The sequence below is a fragment of the Vulpes vulpes genome, chromosome 9 (assembly GCF_048418805.1).
Source record: "Vulpes vulpes isolate BD-2025 chromosome 9, VulVul3, whole genome shotgun sequence".
NCBI classification, from domain to species: domain Eukaryota; kingdom Metazoa; phylum Chordata; class Mammalia; order Carnivora; family Canidae; genus Vulpes; species Vulpes vulpes.
The window spans coordinates 93,061,349-93,081,828 of record NC_132788.1 but is presented as its reverse complement, the minus strand read 5'-3'; the positions used below and the strand labels follow the sequence as shown (position 1 = coordinate 93,081,828).

Below are 20,480 nucleotides of genomic sequence, written 5' to 3'. Positions count from 1 at the left end.
ACCACAGCTTTCTTTTGATGTCCATTAGCATGCTAAATGGTTCTCCACCCCCTCAATTTCAATCTGGAGGTGTCTTTGGGTCTTTTTTTTTTTTTTTTTTTTTTTGTCTTTGGGTCTAAAGTGAGTGTCCTGCAGTCAGCAGATCCATGGGTCTTCCATTTTTATCCAATCTGATACCCTGTGTCTTCTGATTGGGGAATTTAGCCCATTTACATTCAGAGTAACCACTGAAAGAATTTAGTGACACTATATTGCATGCAAAGTCACTATTAATGTATATTGTCACTGTTCCATTCTGGTCTCTATTACTTTTGGGTTCTCTCTTTGATTAAAGGACCCCCTTTAATATTTCTTGCAGGACTGGTTTAGTGATCTCAAATTCTTTTTAATTTCTGTTTGTCCTGGAAGCTTTTTTACCTCTCCTTCTATTTTGAATTACAGCCTTGTTGGATAAAGTATCCTTGGCTGCTTATTCTTCTCATTTAGCACCCAAAATAAATGATGCTAGTCCTTTCTGGCCTGCCAGGTCTCTGGGTAGGTCTACTGAAAGTCAAATGTTTCTATCCTTGTAGGTTACCAATCTCTTGTCCTGAACTGCTTTCAGGAATTTTTCTTTGTCTCAGAGATTTGCAAGCTTCAGTATTATATGTCAGAGTGCTGACCTATTGTTACTGATTTGAGGGGGGTTCTCTGTGCCTCCTGGACTTGAATGCATGTTTCCTTCCCCAGTTTAGGGAAATTCTCCACTATAATTTGCTCCAATATACCTTCTGCCCCCCTCTTTCTTCTTTTTTTGGGATCCCAATTATTCTAAATTGTTTAGCATTATCTCTCAAATTCTTCCTTCGAGATCCAGTATTTCTTTTTCTCAGCTTCTCTATTCTCTAAAATTCTGTCTTCTTTATCACTAATTCTTCTGCCTCATTTATCCTAGCAGTTAGAGCCTCCATTTTTATTGCATATCATTAACAGCCTTTTTTATTTCAACTTGATTAGATTTTATTTCCTGTATTTCTTCAAAAAGGAATTCTCTAGAGTCTTCTATGCTTTTTTCAAGCCCAGCTAGTAGCTTTATAATCGTTATTCTGAACTCTGGTTTTGGCATCTTACTTATATCCATACTGATTAGATCCTTAGCAATCAGTACTGCCTCTTGTTCTTTTTGAGGTGAGTTTTCCCGTCTTGTCATTCTGTCCAGAGAAGAATAGATGAACGAGAACAAAATACTAAAATGGCAACAACCATTCCAGAGAAAAACATACACTAAACAAATCAGAAGAGACCCCAAACCTAAAATACATAAATAAATAAATTTTTCAAAAGACAGAATATAAACAGAGCAATACACTGGACCATGTGTGTACTTTGGTCTGTTAGACAACTAGATTCCAAAATTGTAAAAACAAAACAAAACAAAACAAAACCCTTATATATGTACAAAAATAAAATTAAATACCATGAAAGGAAAAAATATAACTGTGAAAATGAAAATTAAAAGACACAAAAAAAGAATCCATAGACAGATAAACAGGACAAAGTAATACACTATATCCTGGGTGTATTTTGGCCTGTTAGAAGAAAACTGCATCTCAAAATTATAAAGGAAGAAAAACATATATGTACAAACATAAAATGAAAAACAAAGAAAGGATAAAAAGTAACTGTAAAAATGAAAATTAAGACTTAAAAAAAGTTGATAAAGTAAGAAATCGATTGAAAAGGAATGAGAAAAAACTTAAAATTGAAAGACTAACAAATCATGAGAAAAAAGCCCATGAATTCTATATACTATTTTCCCCTAGTGTGGAGTTTTGCAGCTCTCGATGATCAATAAACTTGGTCCTAGCTGGATATTCTTGCTGATCTTCTGAGGGAGGGGCCTGATGTGCTGATTATCAGGTGTCTGCCCCGGGCAGAACTGTACCACCCTTGCCTGGGGGCCAGGCTAAGTAAGAGCTCAGGATTGCTCTATGTGGCTTTTGTTCCCTGAAGCCTTTCCACACTGCTTTAGAGGATGAGAATGAAAATGGCAGCCTCCCAATTTCCAGCCCCAAAGCCGAAACTTGTACCCTGCCCCAACTCTTCAGTGTGCCCTCAAGGAAAATCAGTCAATCACCCTTCTCTCTGGTTTCTATCAGCACTCTGCGCTCACCTACCCTGTGACTGAGCATTTCTATTTCAGGCACGTGACCCCTCTTCAAGTCTCCAGACCTTGCAGACTCTTGCAGCACGCACTGTGTGTGATTGTGTGTGTGTGTGTGTGTGTGTGTGTGTGTGTATAGCACTGGTCCTGCAGCTCACTGGGCCCCTGCTCAGAGAACAGTTTGCGGTTTATGGCACAAGTCCCAGGAGTAGGCTCACTGATTACAGCTGGCTTCCCCACTCCAGATGCCTGGGAACCCTGCCACACTTGGGCACGCCTGGTCTTCCTCTGACCCTAGGGATCCTGAGGCAACACTGTCTCATCTGGGATCCCACTCCACTTTCCCACCTGAGTGCCTTTCAGACAGGGACTTGCCTCAAGGGAACAGACTTCTAAAAGTTCTGATTTTGTGCCCTACTTTTCTAATACTTTCTGGTAGCCAGTTTACAAAGGCTCCCTCCCTCTGCGGTTTATCTTCCCATATATCGCCTCAGATTCACTTCTCTGCACCTCCTACCTTGTATAAAGCAGTCACTGTTTTATTTGTAGATTTGCAGCTATTCTTTTCTTAAATCTCCAGTTGAGTTCGAAGGTGTTCATCAGGATGATTTAATAGATACCTAGCTGAGTTCCTTGCACCCAACAAAACTAAGGTCGTCATCCAGTGAAGTCTTTCTTGCATGTCATCACTAGACTCTGCTTCTATCCCCACATCTCCTTCCCTGACTCCGTCTTCCCCAATCACCCTGTGATTACACTGGGCCCATCCAGATAATCCAGGATAATCTTCCCATGTCAAGACCCTTAACTACATCTTAATTACTTTTGCCATGTAACCTAACATATTCACAGGTTCTGGGGATTAAGACTTGGACAAGGAGGGGGGCATTATTTGGCCTACCACAGCTATTTGTCATCTTGTTAGGAACTGGTGACCAGGGTTTCTAAAACTAGAGTCCATGGCTAGGCTTCAGATTATCTGTAAAACCCATGAGATTGTTGGCAAAATGTTGTATGTTCTGGAGTGTTTCTCAAGAGAGTTCCTGTATCTTTCATGATTTTCCACAGAGCTACAAGCCCAACACTATCACTTACTGTCCAAGACCTGACTGAAGGAAGAGAGCCAAGACCAGCACCGTACCCATAATTATCATAACACAGACACAATTCTCCCACCTTATACAGTTAAGAAAAACTCATCACTTCTTCCAACCCCTTCTCAGGACATGCACAATTCCACACCGCACACAAACCTCTCCTGAGATAGAGGTGCCTGAGGGCACAGTTTAACAGCAGAATAATTGCCCCAGTAAGTGGAAAGAGCAGTAATGAGTAACAGGCCTGTGGGTAAAAAGGGGGTTTGAATCAAACTTTAAGTCACACAGGACCCATGCTTGAGCCCTCTTCTTTTCCAGCTAAGCCTCTAACCACAGGTGGAGAAAATAAAAGCCCCTGGCAAAAACAAAGCCACCTCTTAGCAGAGGAGCATTCCGGGATCTGTGACCCTTCTCTTCCTTCTTTCATTCTCAATAAGGAGAGGCTCACCACAGTGTTCACAAACCCTTACAGCTTTCCTCAGACAGCTTCCCAGCTGCTTACTGAGGCCAATATCACAGACTCTAGATATGAAATGGAAGGTTTCTTCATCTGAATCCGAAAATTTTTTCATAGCACAAGTAAAAGCCTTAGGAAATAGTGTCTCTTACACCTGTGTGCCCAGCCACAAGCCAAGAAAAAGTTCACTTACTTTGACTGCAAGGTCTGTCTCGGCCATGTGCCATCTTCATTTTGGGGCTCAATTACTAGCACCTAAGTGAAAGGGGAAACCATGTAAGGAATATGCAAAGGACCTCACTGCTGACGAGCTCAGAACCAGAAGCTATCTGGCCACAGACCCTGGCAGAGCTGCCTGCTGAGTGTGGCCTGAGCCATCCTACCTGACCCTGGTAGAGCCCGGCATCCTGGACAGTGTTGTCTAGCTTGCTCAGCTGCTCGTAGGTATTACTCATGTATTTGTTCCACAGCCGTGTTTCACGCTCAGCAGGGATGTTGAACAGCTTCCGCATCTCCTTCTCGATGGTTGCTGGGGACAGGCAGAAAGATCACTCAGGGTTTTCTCCAGACACAAGGCTAAAACCAGCTGTAGCAAGCTAATGCTCATCCTCCTTCCTGTTTGGATGGTCACACGGTGCTTTGGACTAACAGTTCTGACTAACCTCAGCCCCTCAGTGATTCCTAAGGCCACACATCTTCCACAGGCATCCTCTTTCATTCACATACCTAGAAATTTTCCCTATGTTTCTCCTTTGATGAAGTGGGTCCCATTTATAACATTTAAGCAATGCAGAAAAGTAAGAAAGCTTATCTTCCAGGTTAAGATAAATGTGGTTTCAAATACCAGCCCTGACATTTTCTCTAAGTTACTGTAACCTCTCTGAATCTGCATTTCCTCATCTTTATCACTATGTCAAACAGGTAGGAGCACACCCAGCGTTCTATAAAACATGATTCCCAGGCTTAGCTATCCACAAGAACCAGGTCAGGATTGATAACCACAACCTGAGACTGTGGATAACAATTCTGGAGGGGGTGCCCAGATTCCTTCCCATCAGCTATAGTGCTCTGCACTCTACCCCCAGATATTCAGGACCCCAGCCAAGCTACTCACCGATGGTGTCTGCCTTGCTGAAATGGCAACTCAGCACATTGGTGGGGTTGCTATTCTCACAGAGCTTCAGTTCCAGCAAATACACCTCTACCTTGCAATGCTTGACAAACAGGCCGTGCTCCACAACCTGCAAACAAGAGGCACAGGTGAAGTAGTGGTTCCATACCAGGCAGTCTTGGAAATGATAGTTTTCATCAGTGCTAAGAGGCAGAATCCACACAATAATCAGTTTCCCAGGGATCCCTGGGTGGCTCAGCGGTTTAGTGCCTGCCTTCGGCCCAGGGCATGATCCTGGAGTCCTGGGATCGAGTCCCGCATTGGGCTCCCTGCATGGAGTCTGCTTCTCCCTCTGCCTCTCTCTCTATGTGTGTCTCTCTCATGTATAAATAGATAAAAATCTTTAAAAAAAAAAAATCAGTTTCCCTAAGTGATCAGGGGATCAGAAGGACAGATTTTTAAAGCCACGAGCATCTGTCCTAGGAGTTTAAAATCTTTCCACTCATGAGGAAGGATGGAAACAGAGCTAGCTAGAAAACTGCACCACAGAGAAAACACTGTTCATCTCTAAGTTGGGATCGTGGTATCTCTCTTGCAGGGTTTGTTGAAAGAGAGAACTAGAGAATGTAGCTAAATCCCTGTGGTAGCAGAACACTCACCATATGGCAGCACTATGGGCATTAGGGGACATCTGAAGGAGACCGCACACCCCCAACTTTTTGATCCCTAACCCCCCTCAGGGGCCCAGGTTTACAGTTGGAGAAAGTAGGTAGTTCCGGTCCCAAACAATGACTCTTAGAAGCATGGCCTCAGGACTGCAGCTCTTTCCTACTCTGAGAAGGGGAACTACATACCAGGAAGAGTGAGAAATTTACCCAATGTCTACCTATTAGCAGGCATGTGGGCTCCTGTGATTTCCCCTCTGGTAGGACAAGCAAGCAAATGACTATGGGAGTCAGGATTGGTGGTCTTCTCCAAAGTCCCATTTACCAAAAGGGTGAAGAATCTGGGTTTCTATCCCACGGGCCACTTTCCCTCAGAAGGCTATTCTTCTCTGGCTTATAACCATCTGCTTTTTGAGATATTCAACAGTGTGGCCAAAGACAAGCACAGAGAAAAAAGTAGTCTCAGAAAAGTTGTAAGATAAATGAAGCAGTACATTATTATATGTCTGTATGACCCCAAATAAACTTTCTCTCATACAGCCTGCCAGAAAGTGCTCTCATGGCACTGCTGGACACATCCCCAAGCCATTGGGCAGCTCTGATGTTTGGAGGCCACTCACTGTAACATCCCAGGTGAGCAGCCTTACTCACCACACTCATGACCACAATTCCCTAAAGAGAATCAGATACAAGGCCTCAAACACATCAACCCCTTAGGTACATCCAGTACCCCGGAAAACGAACACCGGTGTCCCCAAGGAGCATTCACAAACATTGACCAGCAGCTGGGATAATCTGCATACTCACTTTTCTGACAATGGGCTGCTGGCCTTCTACACAGCCATACCAGTTTAGTAATTTATTCCAGGCCTCGGTTGGGACCAATACATAGTCCAATTCATCAATTAAATGTTCTTTCAATGTCTGACTCTCGGGATCTGAAAACAAAACAAAACACCTCATAATTCATTCATCTTCTTCCCAGAAATGTTTAACAGAATTCTTATGTACTTTTCAGAAACAAGAAAATTATTATAGAAACAGTTACAAAATCACAAAATTCTGTCACTGGTCATAACACAGAGCAGACCTGGCAACTGTCTTCAGCCATGCCCTCAGAGAAACGGGTTTTTCTTCTATAATGAAGTGGAGTACGCAGAATAAAAAACACCTGTTTACATTTTCAACGTGCTTCCCAAATCCACAATGAAAACTTTAAATATGAATATTTAACATAATACTCTGCTTACTGAAACTTCACTGAAGACAAGTATCATCTTCTGATTTACTAAGAAAGCAACAAACACATCACTGAAGTTAATTTTATTTTATCAAGAGTATTCAGTATTTTTAGTTTCCCACAGTCCCAAGTAAAAACCCAGCTGGACAACCCCTTACAGAGGGAGATGTCTTTAAGACCCTAACGTGCTAAACATCCACCTCACATGCACCACAGGCAGGAAGCATAACTAGTAGAAGTCAGAAGTGGACATCCGCAATCTTATACACACTCCCTCAACTGAGGACCAAGGAACTGGATCAAAAGAAGACTCAACCATCATCTCCCATCAATGGAGCTTCCCTGTGCTGATCAACACCCACTCCTGCCGTAGCACAAGCCACAAAAGTGGGAAAGCAAAAGTATGCACAACAGTGCCCCCTCATCTGTAACTCAAGGCATAGGATGCCTGGGTGGCTCAGTAGTTGCGCATCTGTCTTTGGCTCAGGTTGTGATCCTAGGGTCCTGGGATTGAGTCCCATTATCAGGCTCCCTGCATGGAGCCTGCTTCTCCCTCTGCCTGTGTCTCTGTCCCTCTCTCTCTGTGTCTCATGAATAAATAAAATCTTTAACAAAAATAAATAATAAATACATACACACACACACACACACACACACACAAGCAAAACAAAAGCAAATATATACAAGCAAAACAAAACCAAAATCATAAATAGCATTCACAAGGTGACTAGGGCTTCCAGTCCCACATGACCCCTTGCCCCTCCAGCAATTTATACTTTATCCCATCAGCTCTTCTGCCCTTCCTTAGAGCCAAGTTTCAGATCTGATCCGCCTCTGCCTTTTTCATTTCCGGGGAGAATAGGAAAGGCGTCAAATAGCAGCAGAGGACAGGAATACCAAGGTGAGTTGGATGAACAGATAATTATGATGGGGTATACAACTACTGTGGAATACTATTCAAACTTTAAATGGAAGGAAATCCTGACACATGCTATGAGGATGAACCCAAGAATATGATACTAAATAATATAAGGCAGTCACAGAAAAACACACTGAATGACTCCACTTAAAAGAGGTTATCTAGAATAGTGAGATTCAGACACAAAAAGTAGAATGGTGGCTGCCAGGGGCTCAGAGGGAAGGAGATTGGGAGCTATTGTTTAATGGGTATGGAGTTTCAGTTCTGCAACATGAAAAAGTCCTCAAGATTGGTTGCAAATCAATGTGAATATACTTAATGCTATATACACTTAAAAATCATTAAGATGAGGGATCCCTGGGTGGCGCAGGGGTTTGGCGCCTGCCTTTGGCCCAGGGCGCGATCCTGGAGACCCGGGATCGAATCCCACATCGGGCTCCCGGTGCATGGAGCCTGCTTCTCCCTCTGCCTGTGTCTCTGCCTCTCTCTCTCTCACTGTGTGCCTATCATAAATAAATTAAAAAAAAAAAAAAAAATTAAAAAATCGTTAAGATGATAAATTCTAAGTGATGTGTATTTTATCATAATAATAATAATCATAATAATCATAGGGGATCCCTGGGTGGCTCAGCAGTTTAGCTCCTGCCTTCGGCCCAGGGCATAATCCTGGAGTCCCAGGATCGAGTCCCGGGTTGGGCTCCCTGCATGGAGCCTGCTTCTCCCTCTGCCTGTGTCTCTGCCTGCCTCTCTCTCTCTCTTGTGAATAAATAAAATCTTTAAAAATAATAATAATAATAATGATAAAAAATAGATGGATCCTTTTCATTGATGAGCCAACCACCTTCCACAGCAGCTCTGGCATGATTATTAACACCAATAAACCAGGCCTTTTTTGGTGAGCAATAAAAGGATGATCCCCTGATATCATTCTGCTTGACAAAATTGACACCTAATTCCAAACTTTTCTCTGATTTATAAATTAAAACCCACAGAAGTTACTCACTTCTTGTCTAACTTGGGGAGATACTCTTCTTCATTTCTAACAATAAGCACTATGCAGATCTGGCATTAAACACAGTGTCACGCAGTGGCTAGAAACCTTTAAATGTGGGAAAGGGACATGCATCTCTCAGCACCACCAACACCAAGTGCATCATTTCCACAGGGCATTTTCCTCTTTAAGGCTCTGTGATGATTTTCACCCACGTCACTCTTCCAGACTCAGTACAAATACAGGAAACATGACTGGGAATTCCCAATGAAGTTTACTATTTTCACTTGAAACAAGATCAGTCTAAAAGGCATCATGCTCAGAATCACACAAAGGTTTGAGAATGAGGATTTAGTCTCTGCAAATTTCTTCAACAGAGGCAAATAAAGGGGGGGAAAGTGAGAGCACAGCTTGGCCTACACACAGGGATTCCATCTGATATACAGCAGGTACAGAGGTGGAAAGAAGGGTACTCTGCAGACCAACATAAGCAAGGGTATGCTGTACCCTATCCTTCCTACACTTTCAAGAGTCCCACCCAGCCACTTCCATTCCCTAGGTGAAAGGCAGCCTGACTGGGACAGGGGACTGAGTCTGGGAACTAAGGGGGTAACCTATCTCACCAAAGATAGGTCATTCCTGCACTGTCAATGTTCCAAGCAGGGTCTGAACAGAATACACTTCTCACCTCCTAAGCACACAGTAAATGTTTCAAGCCATAGCCAAATGACATAAAAATGGAGGACCATGGAAGAAAGCTTGCCCTTACCAAAATGATTTCACAGAGCCCCTCTAGCCCTAGAATTCACACCACTAGTATTCTTAAAAGCATTAAGAAATCTGTTACTTAAAAAAAAAAAAAAAAAAAAAGAGGAGCACCTGCCTGGCTCAGTCAGTAGAGCATGCAACTCCTGATCTCAGGGTCATGAGTTCAAGCCTCACAGTGGGTTAGAGGTTACTTAAAAAAATAAAGGGGGGGGGGGGGGGATGTACACACAACCCCGTGCTCCCTCAGGCCAACTGCATGATGTGATGACACCATCTGACCTACATCATCAGGAAATAAAGCACATGAATTATTATGCCACTAAGACCTCCCCTAAAACAAGTCTGATTTGAAGAACTGCTCATTTTTAAAAACACCCAGGTTAGCGTTAAGTACTTGGATCAAGCCTCATACATAGTCTGCCTTCCTACTCCCCGCCTTGGGCACAATCAATAGATCAGCTCTATCCTGCTTGCAAGGAAGTCTAAAGCTAGGCAAAACACAGCCCAGGAAAGATCAATTGTCTTATCTATGCATCTAGAGGTACTAGCCCAGCTCTGGTATGTCATGCTAATTTTTTCAATCATGAGAGCTGACGGTGTTAATAACTCTACCTTCCACCTCTCTTCACACTACTCCTATGACAAACTACTATCATCGGAATGCTTGATGGATGTAGACAGGTGTGCAATTTGTTCCACTAAAAAGATAACAAAAAATTATAGTACCCAAATTTCAAATTCCAGATGCAATTTCAAAATGATATCCTACTTCTTTCCATTCCACATCTAATTAATATAAAATCTGACATCTCTAGCAAAACTAATTTGCAAAAGAAAAATGTTAGAAGCATGCTTCTGCCTGAAGCAGTTAAGTTTGGGGAAAAATAGTTTAACTTCTCCCTGAGGGTCTACAAAGATTTCTGCTATTGACGCAAATCAAGGACACTTGTTTCTAATCCATCACAGTAGGAAAGTTAGGTTCACAACTTCATGTTAATGATAAATATGACCTCAGGCCACTGCTTAGGTGGTTATTTCACTTAGAAAAGCAATAGGATAATATACCTGAGAAGAGTCCAGAGTTATCTATCGGGCCAGGAAACAGATTGTGTTCACCCACATTGTACATATCCCAGCTGTCGAAACCCACATACTTCTTCCACTGCTTGAACCACCGGCTGTCAATAAGATACCTAGACAGAGATAAAAATTTACTATGCCATAAAAACTGAGGTTCTGAGTTTCTGCAGTTGCTCCTTTAAATTTTTTATGGTCTTTCCACCTGGAGAACACACAATTCCCATTTAAAAACACACTCTCAGGCAGCCCTAGTGGCTCAGCAGTTTACACTGCCTTCAGGCCAGGGTGTGATCCTGGAGACCTGGGATAGAGTCCCATGTCAGACTTCCTGCATGGAACCTGCCTCTCTCTCTGTCTCATGAATAAATAGTCTTTAAAAAAAAAAAAAAGAGGGATCCCTGGGTGGCGCAGCGGTTTGGCACCTGCCTTTGGCCCAGGGCGCGATCCTGGAGACCCGGGATCGAATCCCATGTCGGGCTCCCGGTGCATGGAGCCTGCTTCTCCCTCTACCTGTGTCTCTGCCTCTCTCTCTCTCTCTCTCTGTGACTATCATAAATAAATAAAAATTAAAAATAAATAAATAAATAAATAAATAAATAAATAAATAAATAAATAAATAAAAAGAAAGAAAAAGAAAAGAATGAGAGGTGCTCGGGTGGCTCAGTTGCTTAAGCATCCAATTCTTGGTCTCAAATCAAGTTCTGATCTCAGAGTTGTGAGTTCAAGCCCTACACAGCACTCTACAACTGGGTATGGAATCTACTTTAAGAAAAAAAAAGAATGAATAAATAAATAAATGAATAAATAAATGAAAGGAAATTATTGGATTCAAGCTTATTTAAATGAAGTCCTCCTATGAGTAAATTCCTGTTCACTAATGAGTAATTCAGTAATTTCAAATGATCTTTTTTTTTTTCAAATGATCTTTATAGAAGTTCTTGTCTAGGACAGTTAACTTTTATAAGTATCACTACGAAAAAATTTTTAAAAAGTATCACTATGATGTTTTACAATTAAGAGAGGAGGAGTAAATCTTTGTGGGGGGAAAAAAGCACAACAATCATATTGGTGAATCCTTCAAGGTTTTTTTTTTTTTTTTTTTTTTAAAGATTTTTGTCTATCTATTCATTTAAGAGAGAGCACTTGAGAGATCACAAGCAGGGGGAGGGGAGGAGGGAGAGGCAGACTCCCTGCTGAACAGGGAGCCTGATGCAGGGATGATCCCAGGACCCCAGGATCATGACCTGAGGTGAAGCAAGGCGCTTAAAACTGATTGAGCCACTCAGGTATCCCAAGTCCTTTAAGTTTTATAAAAAACAAACCTGAGCGATCAGGTAGCTTCCCAAAAGCCACAAGGATCTATATATACACCCAAATCTTTAAAATGCTCCTTTCCTGGACGCCTAGGTGGCTCAGTGATTGAGCATCTGCCTTTGGTTCAGGACATGATCCTGGGATCTGGAATCGAGTCCTACACCAGGCTCCCTGTGTGGGCGGAGCCTGCTTCTCTCTCTGCCTGTGTCTCTGCCTCGCTCTAAGAAATAAATAAAATCTTTTTAAAAAAATGTTCTTTTCCCTCCAAACCCCCCCACACACTTTTTTTTTTTTTTTAAGATTTCATTTATTCGTGAGAGACAGAGAAAGAGAGGCAGAGGGAGAAGCAGGCTCCCTGCACGGAGCCTGATGTGGGACTCCATCCCGCGTCTACAGGATCTCACCCTGAGCGGAAGGCAGATGCTCAACCGCTGAAACACCCAGGTGTTCCTCCCTCTAAACCCCTTGAACAATATACTCTCCAAACACTTTTAGTGTGACCTTAGACTATCTGAAACATCCTCTCTCTGATCTTGCCACATATTCTTCATCTATCACTCTGAAGCAGGATAACTTCTGCTTGCCCTGCTGTACAGCCCTATCTGAATTCCTCCTAATCCAAATGTTTCCCTTTTCCTGCTCAATTACCTTAAGTAGCATAAACACCACCTAATTTCTTAAAGATTCGATGTTCAATCATATCCGATGCAAATCTAAGCCTTAGCTTTCTACTCCCACACGATAATACCACCCAGGAATCTCTTCACTACTAATTTATTAAGAAGCCTACTGTCTCAGATTTGCTCTTCTAAACCATGGACTTTTCATCTTCTTATCTAGGCTCTAAGCTATCCTCCTCCCCCACACTGAAACGCTGCTGCCACAATTATTTTTGACACTTGCAACCAAAGTAACCCGGAGCTTTCAAACATTTGTTGGAGACATCTGTTCGAGAATTTACAAGTTACAAAAGTATCTACTTCTGATGTTCTTCTCAACCCATAACGTGGGGATGCCAAATACTGCTACCCTGGCTTTAATAGTAAGGTACCGAGGTCGGGGAGGTGAGGTCGCCTTCCCTCAAGGTCACACAGAGAGTCCTCGAAGGTAAGGGGCTCTTCCCATCCTGAAGGTCCCCGTGAGCACGCCCCTTCCCCGTACCCTGTAGCCCCTACCCCCCACCGGGTCCGCCCTCTGGGGCTCCGAAAGGGCCAGGATAACCCTCACACTTTCCCGGAGGTGCTTCTACGGGTCCTCTTCTGAGAGACAAGGTTCAGGACACCCTCTCAGGGTCACTAACACCGCCCCCACCCGGCCCCTATCCAAGCCGGGAAAGAGAGGTCTGGCCTAAGGACCAGAGCCCCTGCCTCTGGGTCTGGGCGGCGGAAAGGCGGGCCCGGTGCTCACCACTGCGCCCCTCGTTGGAGCGTGGTCCTCATCAAGGCCCCGAGCTCGGATTTCTGGGTCTCCGCATCAGGCCGCTCACGGTACCCTCCACCTTCCGCCATCTCGTCCGCCGCCCCGGCCCAGCCGGCCCGGACATCCGCCTCGCGCACGGCGTGCTGCGGGCCACGCCCACGCACGCACGGACGCACGGACGCACGCGCGTACCCAAGCCCCACCTAGCGCCGCGGCCTCGAACGTCCGCTCGCCTGCTTCTGCCTTTTCTCCCTATCACGTGCGGCCCTTCCCCACCGGGGCGGGGCGGAGCCGGGAGGGGGCTGGAGGAGGAGGTGGGTACTGGCAAATGTGCGGGCCCTTTCTGCCGCTCTGGGGGCCGCGAGGTGGGCTGCTTTGCATCCCTTTGTCGAGCCCGGCGATCTTTAGGCACCTGACCGCAGTCCCCTTGACCCCTCAGGCACCCCGTCCAGGCCCACGGTGTTAGCCTGCTTTTTAGATAAACCCAGGGCCAGGTGCGAGAAGCCCTGGAACTAGCTTTTCTTGCTTTGAGCTGGAGATCTTAAGCCAGTCCTTAGCCTTCCAAACGGGGGATCCGGGTGCCGGTCCTGGAGGCCCTGCAGGGATATTGGAGAGTGCCGGTATTCCTGCGCCTTGGGACCGGGACTCGACGGTGTAGTCTAGTCATTAACACTCCTTTCAAACAGTCTAGACGCCAGAATCATGGCCCACGACCGAATAACCCAAGCCCTCCACACAGCTAGCTGCTTGCCTTGTCAGGGAAACAAGCAGCCGCTGAGTGGCGATAGCAGCGAGGTTAGAAGGAGAGATCTGGGTGTGTTCTCCACATTAGGTGCCCAAGTTGCTGCTTAATTTGTTGCTACAGGCACGCCTGGGTGGTCCAGTGGTTTGGCACCTGCCTTTGGCCCAGGGCGTGATCCTGGAGTCTGAGGATCGAGTCCCTCAACGGGCTCCCTGCATGGAGCCTGCTTCTCCCTCTGCCTGTGTCTCTGCTTCTCTCTCTGTCTCTCATGAATAAATAATTAAAATCTTTAAAAGTAATGATAATAATAATTTGTTGCTGCAACAAGATTCAGTGTCCTGAACACTATGTGTCTTCCACTCAGCCCTGCATACAAAAAGCACAGCTCACCTCATGGAGTGGGAAGTAAGCCCAGAGCAGAGAGACCGGGCAGCTGGCCTTGATGAGTCACCATTCATTTTCTAGCAGTTCCTGCCCAAAAAAATGTCACAGTGCCTGATTTCAAACTAATGGAGAAGAGATCTCCCACAAATAACCCCAGCATCAAGCACTGTATGGTATAGGTAAGTGCCATGAAAGGGTATGAACCAAAGACTGTAGACCCCTAGAGTTGTGAAAGGGCAAGTTTGACTTGGTAGCATTTGAGTGTGGTTTTATTTTTATTTAAAATTTTATTTATTCATGAGACACACAGAGAGAGACAGAACAGGCTCCACACAGGGAGCCTGATGCAGGACTCTATCCCAGGCCCTGCTGGATCACAACCTGAGCACCCAGGTGCCCCCTTGAGTGTGGTTTTTAAGAAGCATAGAAATTGGAGGTTTATGTTATAAGAAGGGAAACTACAGGAGTCAATTTCTGGAACAGGTAGGGCAGAACCAAAGATTAAGGATTAGAAATTAAGCTGGGGGGCAGCCCTGGTGGCGCAGCGGTTTGGCGCCGCCTGCAGCCTTGGGTGTGATCCTGGGGACTCGGGATCAAGTCCCACATCAGGCTCCCTGCATGGAGCCTGCTTCTCCCTTTCCCTGTGTCTCTGCCTCTCTCTCTCTGTGTCTATGAATAAATAAATAAAATCTTAAAAAAAAAAAAAAAGAAAGAAAGAAAGAAAGAAATTAAGCTGGGCACAGAGTAGTGGAAAGAACCTTTGATCTAAAGCTAAAACAGGCCAGAAAGGCCATATATTCTGCTTTAAATGGCTCACAGAGGGATGCCGGGGTGGGTCAGTGATTGAGCATCTGCTTTTGGCTCAGGTTGTGATCCCAGGGTCCTGGGATTGAGTCCCACATCAGGCTCACCCACAGAGAAGCCTGCTTTTCCCTCTGCTTATGTCTCTGCCTCTCTCTGTCTCTCGTGAATAAATAAGTAAAATCTTTAAAAAATAAAAATAAATAAATGCCCCCCAGATATTGTAAAAGGTTTTGGATCAGAGACAAACTAGCTGAAGCTGAGAAGAGACCTATTAAGAACCTTTAACTAGAGAGATGGCAATGAGGAAGGAGAAACAGATGAGCCATGTTCAGTGTTGGGGATGGAGGAGGGATCACTGGTTAGGTGAAGGTGTGATAGGTCATTTGAGCAAATTTACTATTTTTATCCTGGGTTTTGGCTAATTGAAATTAGCATGAATCGAATATATGCTACCTGGGACACCCCTCAGGTACCCTCTGGTAACACAGGCCTCTTGGGAGTTGGGTAGCTAGGAGAAGAAAAGTAAATTTGGAATTAAAACTGTCTTGAATAACTAAATAACTTCATAGCAGTTAATCCTCCGCAGATAAGAATTACCACCACGTGATAATTCTGCATCTGGGGAGCCGACCTTGACAACCTGAGTGCCCTTCTGTGAAAGTTATCTGAAAATATTAAAAATGTTGTTAAATGAGAAACACCACCTTTAGCCCTGTTATTTATGGAAAAAGAAAGCTAGGTTATCGACATGACTTCAGAACCTACATTACAGGGTGTCTACTTCTCTCTTCTTTTTTTAGCAGTTTCTCCTATACCATTTATGGCATGGGTCAGAGTCTTAAGGAAGTAGGACAAGTCCTCAGCACCACTAGAAAAGGGGCCAAAACCTAATTATAAATATGAAAACTTTTTAAGGCAGGATCTCTTCAGTGCTATTAAATGGCTGTAAAAATCTTGCTCTAATTATGGATAGTTCCTAAAAAATTTATACTAAGATCACAAAGTGCCAGTAGTCGAAATGTGAGGGAGAGAAATGTCGTAGTCAGAAAATAATTACTTCCAAAGTATTAAAACGTTTTTAATGGGGTACCTGGCTGGCTCATTTGGAAGAACATGTCACTTTTGATCTCAGGGTCCTGAGTTTAAGCCCCATGTTGGCTATAAAGATTACTTAAATAAATAGAACTTAAAAATTAAATTAGGGGCACCTCGGTGGCTCAGTGGTTGAGCATTTGCCTCCCACTCGGGTCGTGATCCCCGAGTCCTGGGATTGGGTCCTGCATCAGGCTCCCCACAGGAAGCCTGCTCTGCTTCTTCCTCTGCCTATGTCTCTGCCTCTCTCTGTGTGTCTCTCATGAATATATAAATAAAATCTTTTTTAAAAAATAAATTAAGGGGATCCCTGGGTGGCTCAGCGGTTTAGCGCCTGCCTTCGGCCCAGGGCGTGATCCTGGGATCCGAGATCAAGCTCCACGTCAGGCTCCCTGTGTGGAACCTGCTTCTCTCTCTCTCTGCCTGTGTCTCTGCCTCTCTCTCTCTCTGTCTCTCATGAATAAATAAATAAAACTTTAAAAAATAAATTAATTAAAAAATAAAACGCTTTTAGTGAGGTTTTTTTTTTTTAAAGATTTATTCATTTATTCATGAGAGATACAGAGAGAGAGGCAGATACACAGGCAGGGGGAGAAGCAGGCTCCTCGAAGGGAGCCCTACGTGGAGCTTGATCTCAGATCCCAGGATCACGCCCTGAGCTGAAGGCAGATGCCCAATCACTTAGCCACCCAGGCGTCCCTAGTGAGTTTGATTAAAATGTTAAAGATTGAGAATTAGAAACAATGAACATCTGCCTGTGTGTTCCTGCTGTTGTGGGTGACCTGTGGATTATGGAAGAAATTAATGATTCAGGTCAGGAGACACTTTGGCACTGGGGCCATGTCCTCTTTGGGCCTTTTAGCCTAGGAAAGGTGTAGGCCTAGTAGGATACTCGGCCTCACAGCCAAACCTCAGAACTGAACACCCCACCCATTGCCATGGCAGCTTGGGCCACAAGAACAGGAAGGAAAGCAGGAAGAGAGCTAGAGGGAACAGGTTTGACTTATTTGTCATGTACTGCTTGATCTTGAACTGTGATGACCTAACTGAGAGTTTGTAATGTCTGGGTGTGTGAATGTTAAGCTTTATTTGGTTCCAAATCATAAAGTTCTTGCCTTGCTGGCACTGTGGCTTGCTCTACACCTAACTGGAGTTGGCCCTCCCAAGTCAGCATTGGTCCATACTTGGTCGGGAATGACAGAGTACACATGGCAGTGTTCACAAATATTGGGGAGCTTTTGATTACAGGTCTCTTCAGGGGATATTTCTGTTTTCTTCTTGTCTGTGCTCCTTTAACCTGACCAGGGGACTATGAAAAAGTAAAAGTTTCTAGAAGTACATTTCATTTTTTAAAAAAGATTTTAGGGCAGCCCCAGTGGCTTAGCGGTTTAGCGCCGCCTTCGGCAGGGCGTGATCCTGCAGACCTGGGATTGAGTCCTGTGCCAGGCTCCCTGTGTGGAGCCTGCTTCTTCCTCTGCCTGTGTCTCTGCCTCTCTCCCTCTCTGTGTGTCTCATGAATAAATAAATAAAATCTTAAAAAAAAAATCTAGAGTTGATTTGTCCTTAAGGAGGTCAAAGCTAAGGATGTTGGGGCTTAGAGTTTGCTTCTCTAGTTCTTCCAGGGTTAGGGTCGGGTTCCACAAGCCCTTACTCCTCAGGCAAGAACTCTTATTTGTGCTCCCAGCTCCCACTCCAGCAGAGCCTGATGCAAAGCATGTATCTGATAACTTGTGTGACCAGCTGGAGCTGGGCTTTATTTTAGTACCATCCCAGCCATGTCATACCTCCATGTGTGAAAACATGCTCTTCCAGTCTATTTGTTGATTGTAAAATAACAGAAATCTGCCAACAGAACATGAAGGAGAGGGAGAGAAGCAGACTCCCTGTGAGTGTGGAACCAGATGTGAGGCTCAATCCCAGGACCCTGAGATCATGACCTGAGCCCAAGTCAGACGCTTAACTTGCTGAGCCACCCAGGCACCCCTATTTTAATTTTTTTAATAGGCTAGTTTTTTTAATTTTCTTATTTTTTGAAGATTTTACTTATTTATTCATGAGAGAGAGATAGAGACACAGAGGGAGAAGCAGGCTCCACGCTGGGAGCCTGACACGGGACTTGATCCCAGGTCTCTAGGACTACACCCTGGGCCGAAGGCAGCACTAAACCGCTGAGCCCCCCGGGCTGCCCCAATAAGCTAGTTTTATTTTTATTTTTTATTTTTTTATTTATGATAGTCACAGAGAGAGAGAGAGGCAGAGACATAGGCAGAGGGAGAAGCAGGCTCCATGCACCGGAAGCCCGACATGGGATTCGATCCCGGGTCTCCAGAATCGCGCCCTGGGCCAAAGGCAGGCACTAAACTGCTGCGCCACCCAGGGATCCCAATAAGCTAGTTTTAAATGTTGTTTGTGGAACTACATTGAGACAGAATCAGGAAGTCATCTGCACCTGATAAAGAGCTAAATGTGAAAAATGTATCTGAATTTTATCAGATATATTTTCAGTTTTATTGAGATTTAATTGACCAATAAAATTGTAAAATATATAAAGTGTACATCGTGGTGATTTGATGTACTTCTATGTAATTTTATCATATTTGATGCTTTAAAAACAAAAACAAGGACGCCTGGGTAGCTCAGTGGTTGAGCGTCTGCCTTTGTCTCAGTTCTGATCCCAGAATCCTGGAATCAAGTCCTGTATCAGGCTCCCCAAGGGAGCCTGCTTCTCCCTCTGCCTATGACTCTGCCTCTCTCTGTGTGTCTTTCATGAATAAATAAAAAAATTTTTTTTAAGATTTTACTTTTTATTCATGAGAGACACAGAGAGAGAGGCAGAGTCATAGGCAGAGGGAGAAGCAGGCTCCATGCAGGGAGCCCGACATGGGACTCCATCCCAGGTCTCCAGGATCAGGCCCTGGGCTGAAGGCGGCACTAAACTGTTGAGCCATCCAGGCTGCCCAATAAATAAAAATCTTAACAACAACAAAAAGAAAACCCAGTATTTCTGGAAGAACTGCAAAAATGAAAGCTTCTGAACCTAACAACAACTGGTCATTCTCTTCTCAGAAAGCCTGTGGCAGGGCAGTCCAGGCGGCTCAGCGGTTTAGCGCCACCCTTCGGCCCCTGGCTTGATCCTGGAGTCCTAGGATCAAGTCCCATGTCCGGCTCCCTGCATGGGGCCTGTTTCTCTCTCTGCCTGTGTCTCTGCCTCTCTCTCTGTGTGTCTCTCATGAATAAATAAATAAAATCTTAAAAAAAAAAAAAAAAAAAAAGCCTGTGGCCTAAATGGTGTTGCCTACTCCCGAATCAAGCAATGTCCTGCAGCCACTTTACAAACTTGGACCTCAGGCAGGCTCATTGGGATTCCTTCACTTTTACTTGTTCATTTGAACTGCTGATTCACGATGGGGTGTCGTGGGTGCAGGTCAGAGCCAGTAGTGGTTTCATGGTTGAATGATAAGGAATGTCTGTAGGAGTGTGTGTTTATATGTTTTGGGGGAAGATTCCCAGTTTCTTGGGGAGGAAGAGGCAGCGTTAACTGGCTTTATTCTGATTCTTCCTGAAGAAGAGAGAGTTGGAAAGGACTTTTAAGTCAAGGGAAGCAGGCAGCTTGAAGTCTTAGGAGGATATGCCAGCCAGGGGCAGCCACATTGGGAACTCATATAAGTTCCTTTCTTTGGCAACCCAAGGCAAGAAACTGAGAGGGAAAAAAAAGTAGGTAAGAGTGAGTCACCAGGCAGCTTGGGCGGGAAGAGGTTGAAGTCAGTTTGGAAAGCCCCGGTTTCCCATCTAGGAGCCTAACCAGAGAATGTGGCTGGGCCCCACTGACCCTTTACAGGAAAGGGAAAGAGTTGGACCACAGTCTATACTCAGGTTCAGCTGGTAGGTAGCTGAGTAGGAACCTAAGTTCCCAGACTTTCCAAAGCAGTGTCTGGATGTGGGCAATGGAACAGAAGTTTTAACAAATACTTTGATGGGACACCTGGGTGGTTCAGCAGTTTTGCGTCTGCCTTTGGCCCAGGGCGTGATCCTGGAGTCCTAGGATGAAATCCCATGTGGGGTTCCCTGCTACCTCTCCCTCTGCCTGTGTCTCTGATGAGTAAATAAAATCTTTAAAAAAAAAAAAAAGTACCTTGGTGATTATTGGGGGCTCTATATCTCATGTAGAACAGGACCTGACACATCTTGGACACTTGGTTATCTGGCTTCAGCTCCATCTGTCCCCTTGAAACTATTTGCTGAGGAACGTTCAAT

At 44.4% G+C, this 20,480-nt stretch overlaps 1 protein-coding gene across 5 annotated transcripts in view; it reads right to left on the bottom strand.

The window, feature by feature from the left end:
* USP4 (ubiquitin specific peptidase 4) overlaps positions 1–13,961 on the bottom strand; it is a 53,034-nt gene extending 39,073 nt beyond the window's left edge. For 3 of the 5 annotated variants that reach the window (XR_011994399.1, XR_011994400.1, XM_025988153.2), the window contains exons 1-6: positions 13,193–13,403; positions 10,457–10,584; positions 6,281–6,411; positions 4,812–4,938; positions 4,081–4,226; positions 3,891–3,952 (exon numbers count right to left, since the gene is read on the bottom strand). Coding sequence is in view for 3 of the 5 variants with exons in the window: in XM_025988153.2 (XP_025843938.1) it covers positions 3,891–3,952; positions 4,081–4,226; positions 4,812–4,938; positions 6,281–6,411; positions 10,457–10,584; positions 13,193–13,293 (695 nt within the window). In the remaining 2 variants the exon portion in view is untranslated. Of the gene's footprint in view, positions 1–3,890; positions 3,953–4,080; positions 4,227–4,811; positions 4,939–6,280; positions 6,412–10,456; positions 10,585–13,192 lie in introns of all 5 variants that reach the window. The other 2 variants (XM_025988145.2, XM_025988159.2) reach the window with 2 other exon arrangements.
* Positions 13,962–20,480: the final 6,519 nt, after the last annotated feature.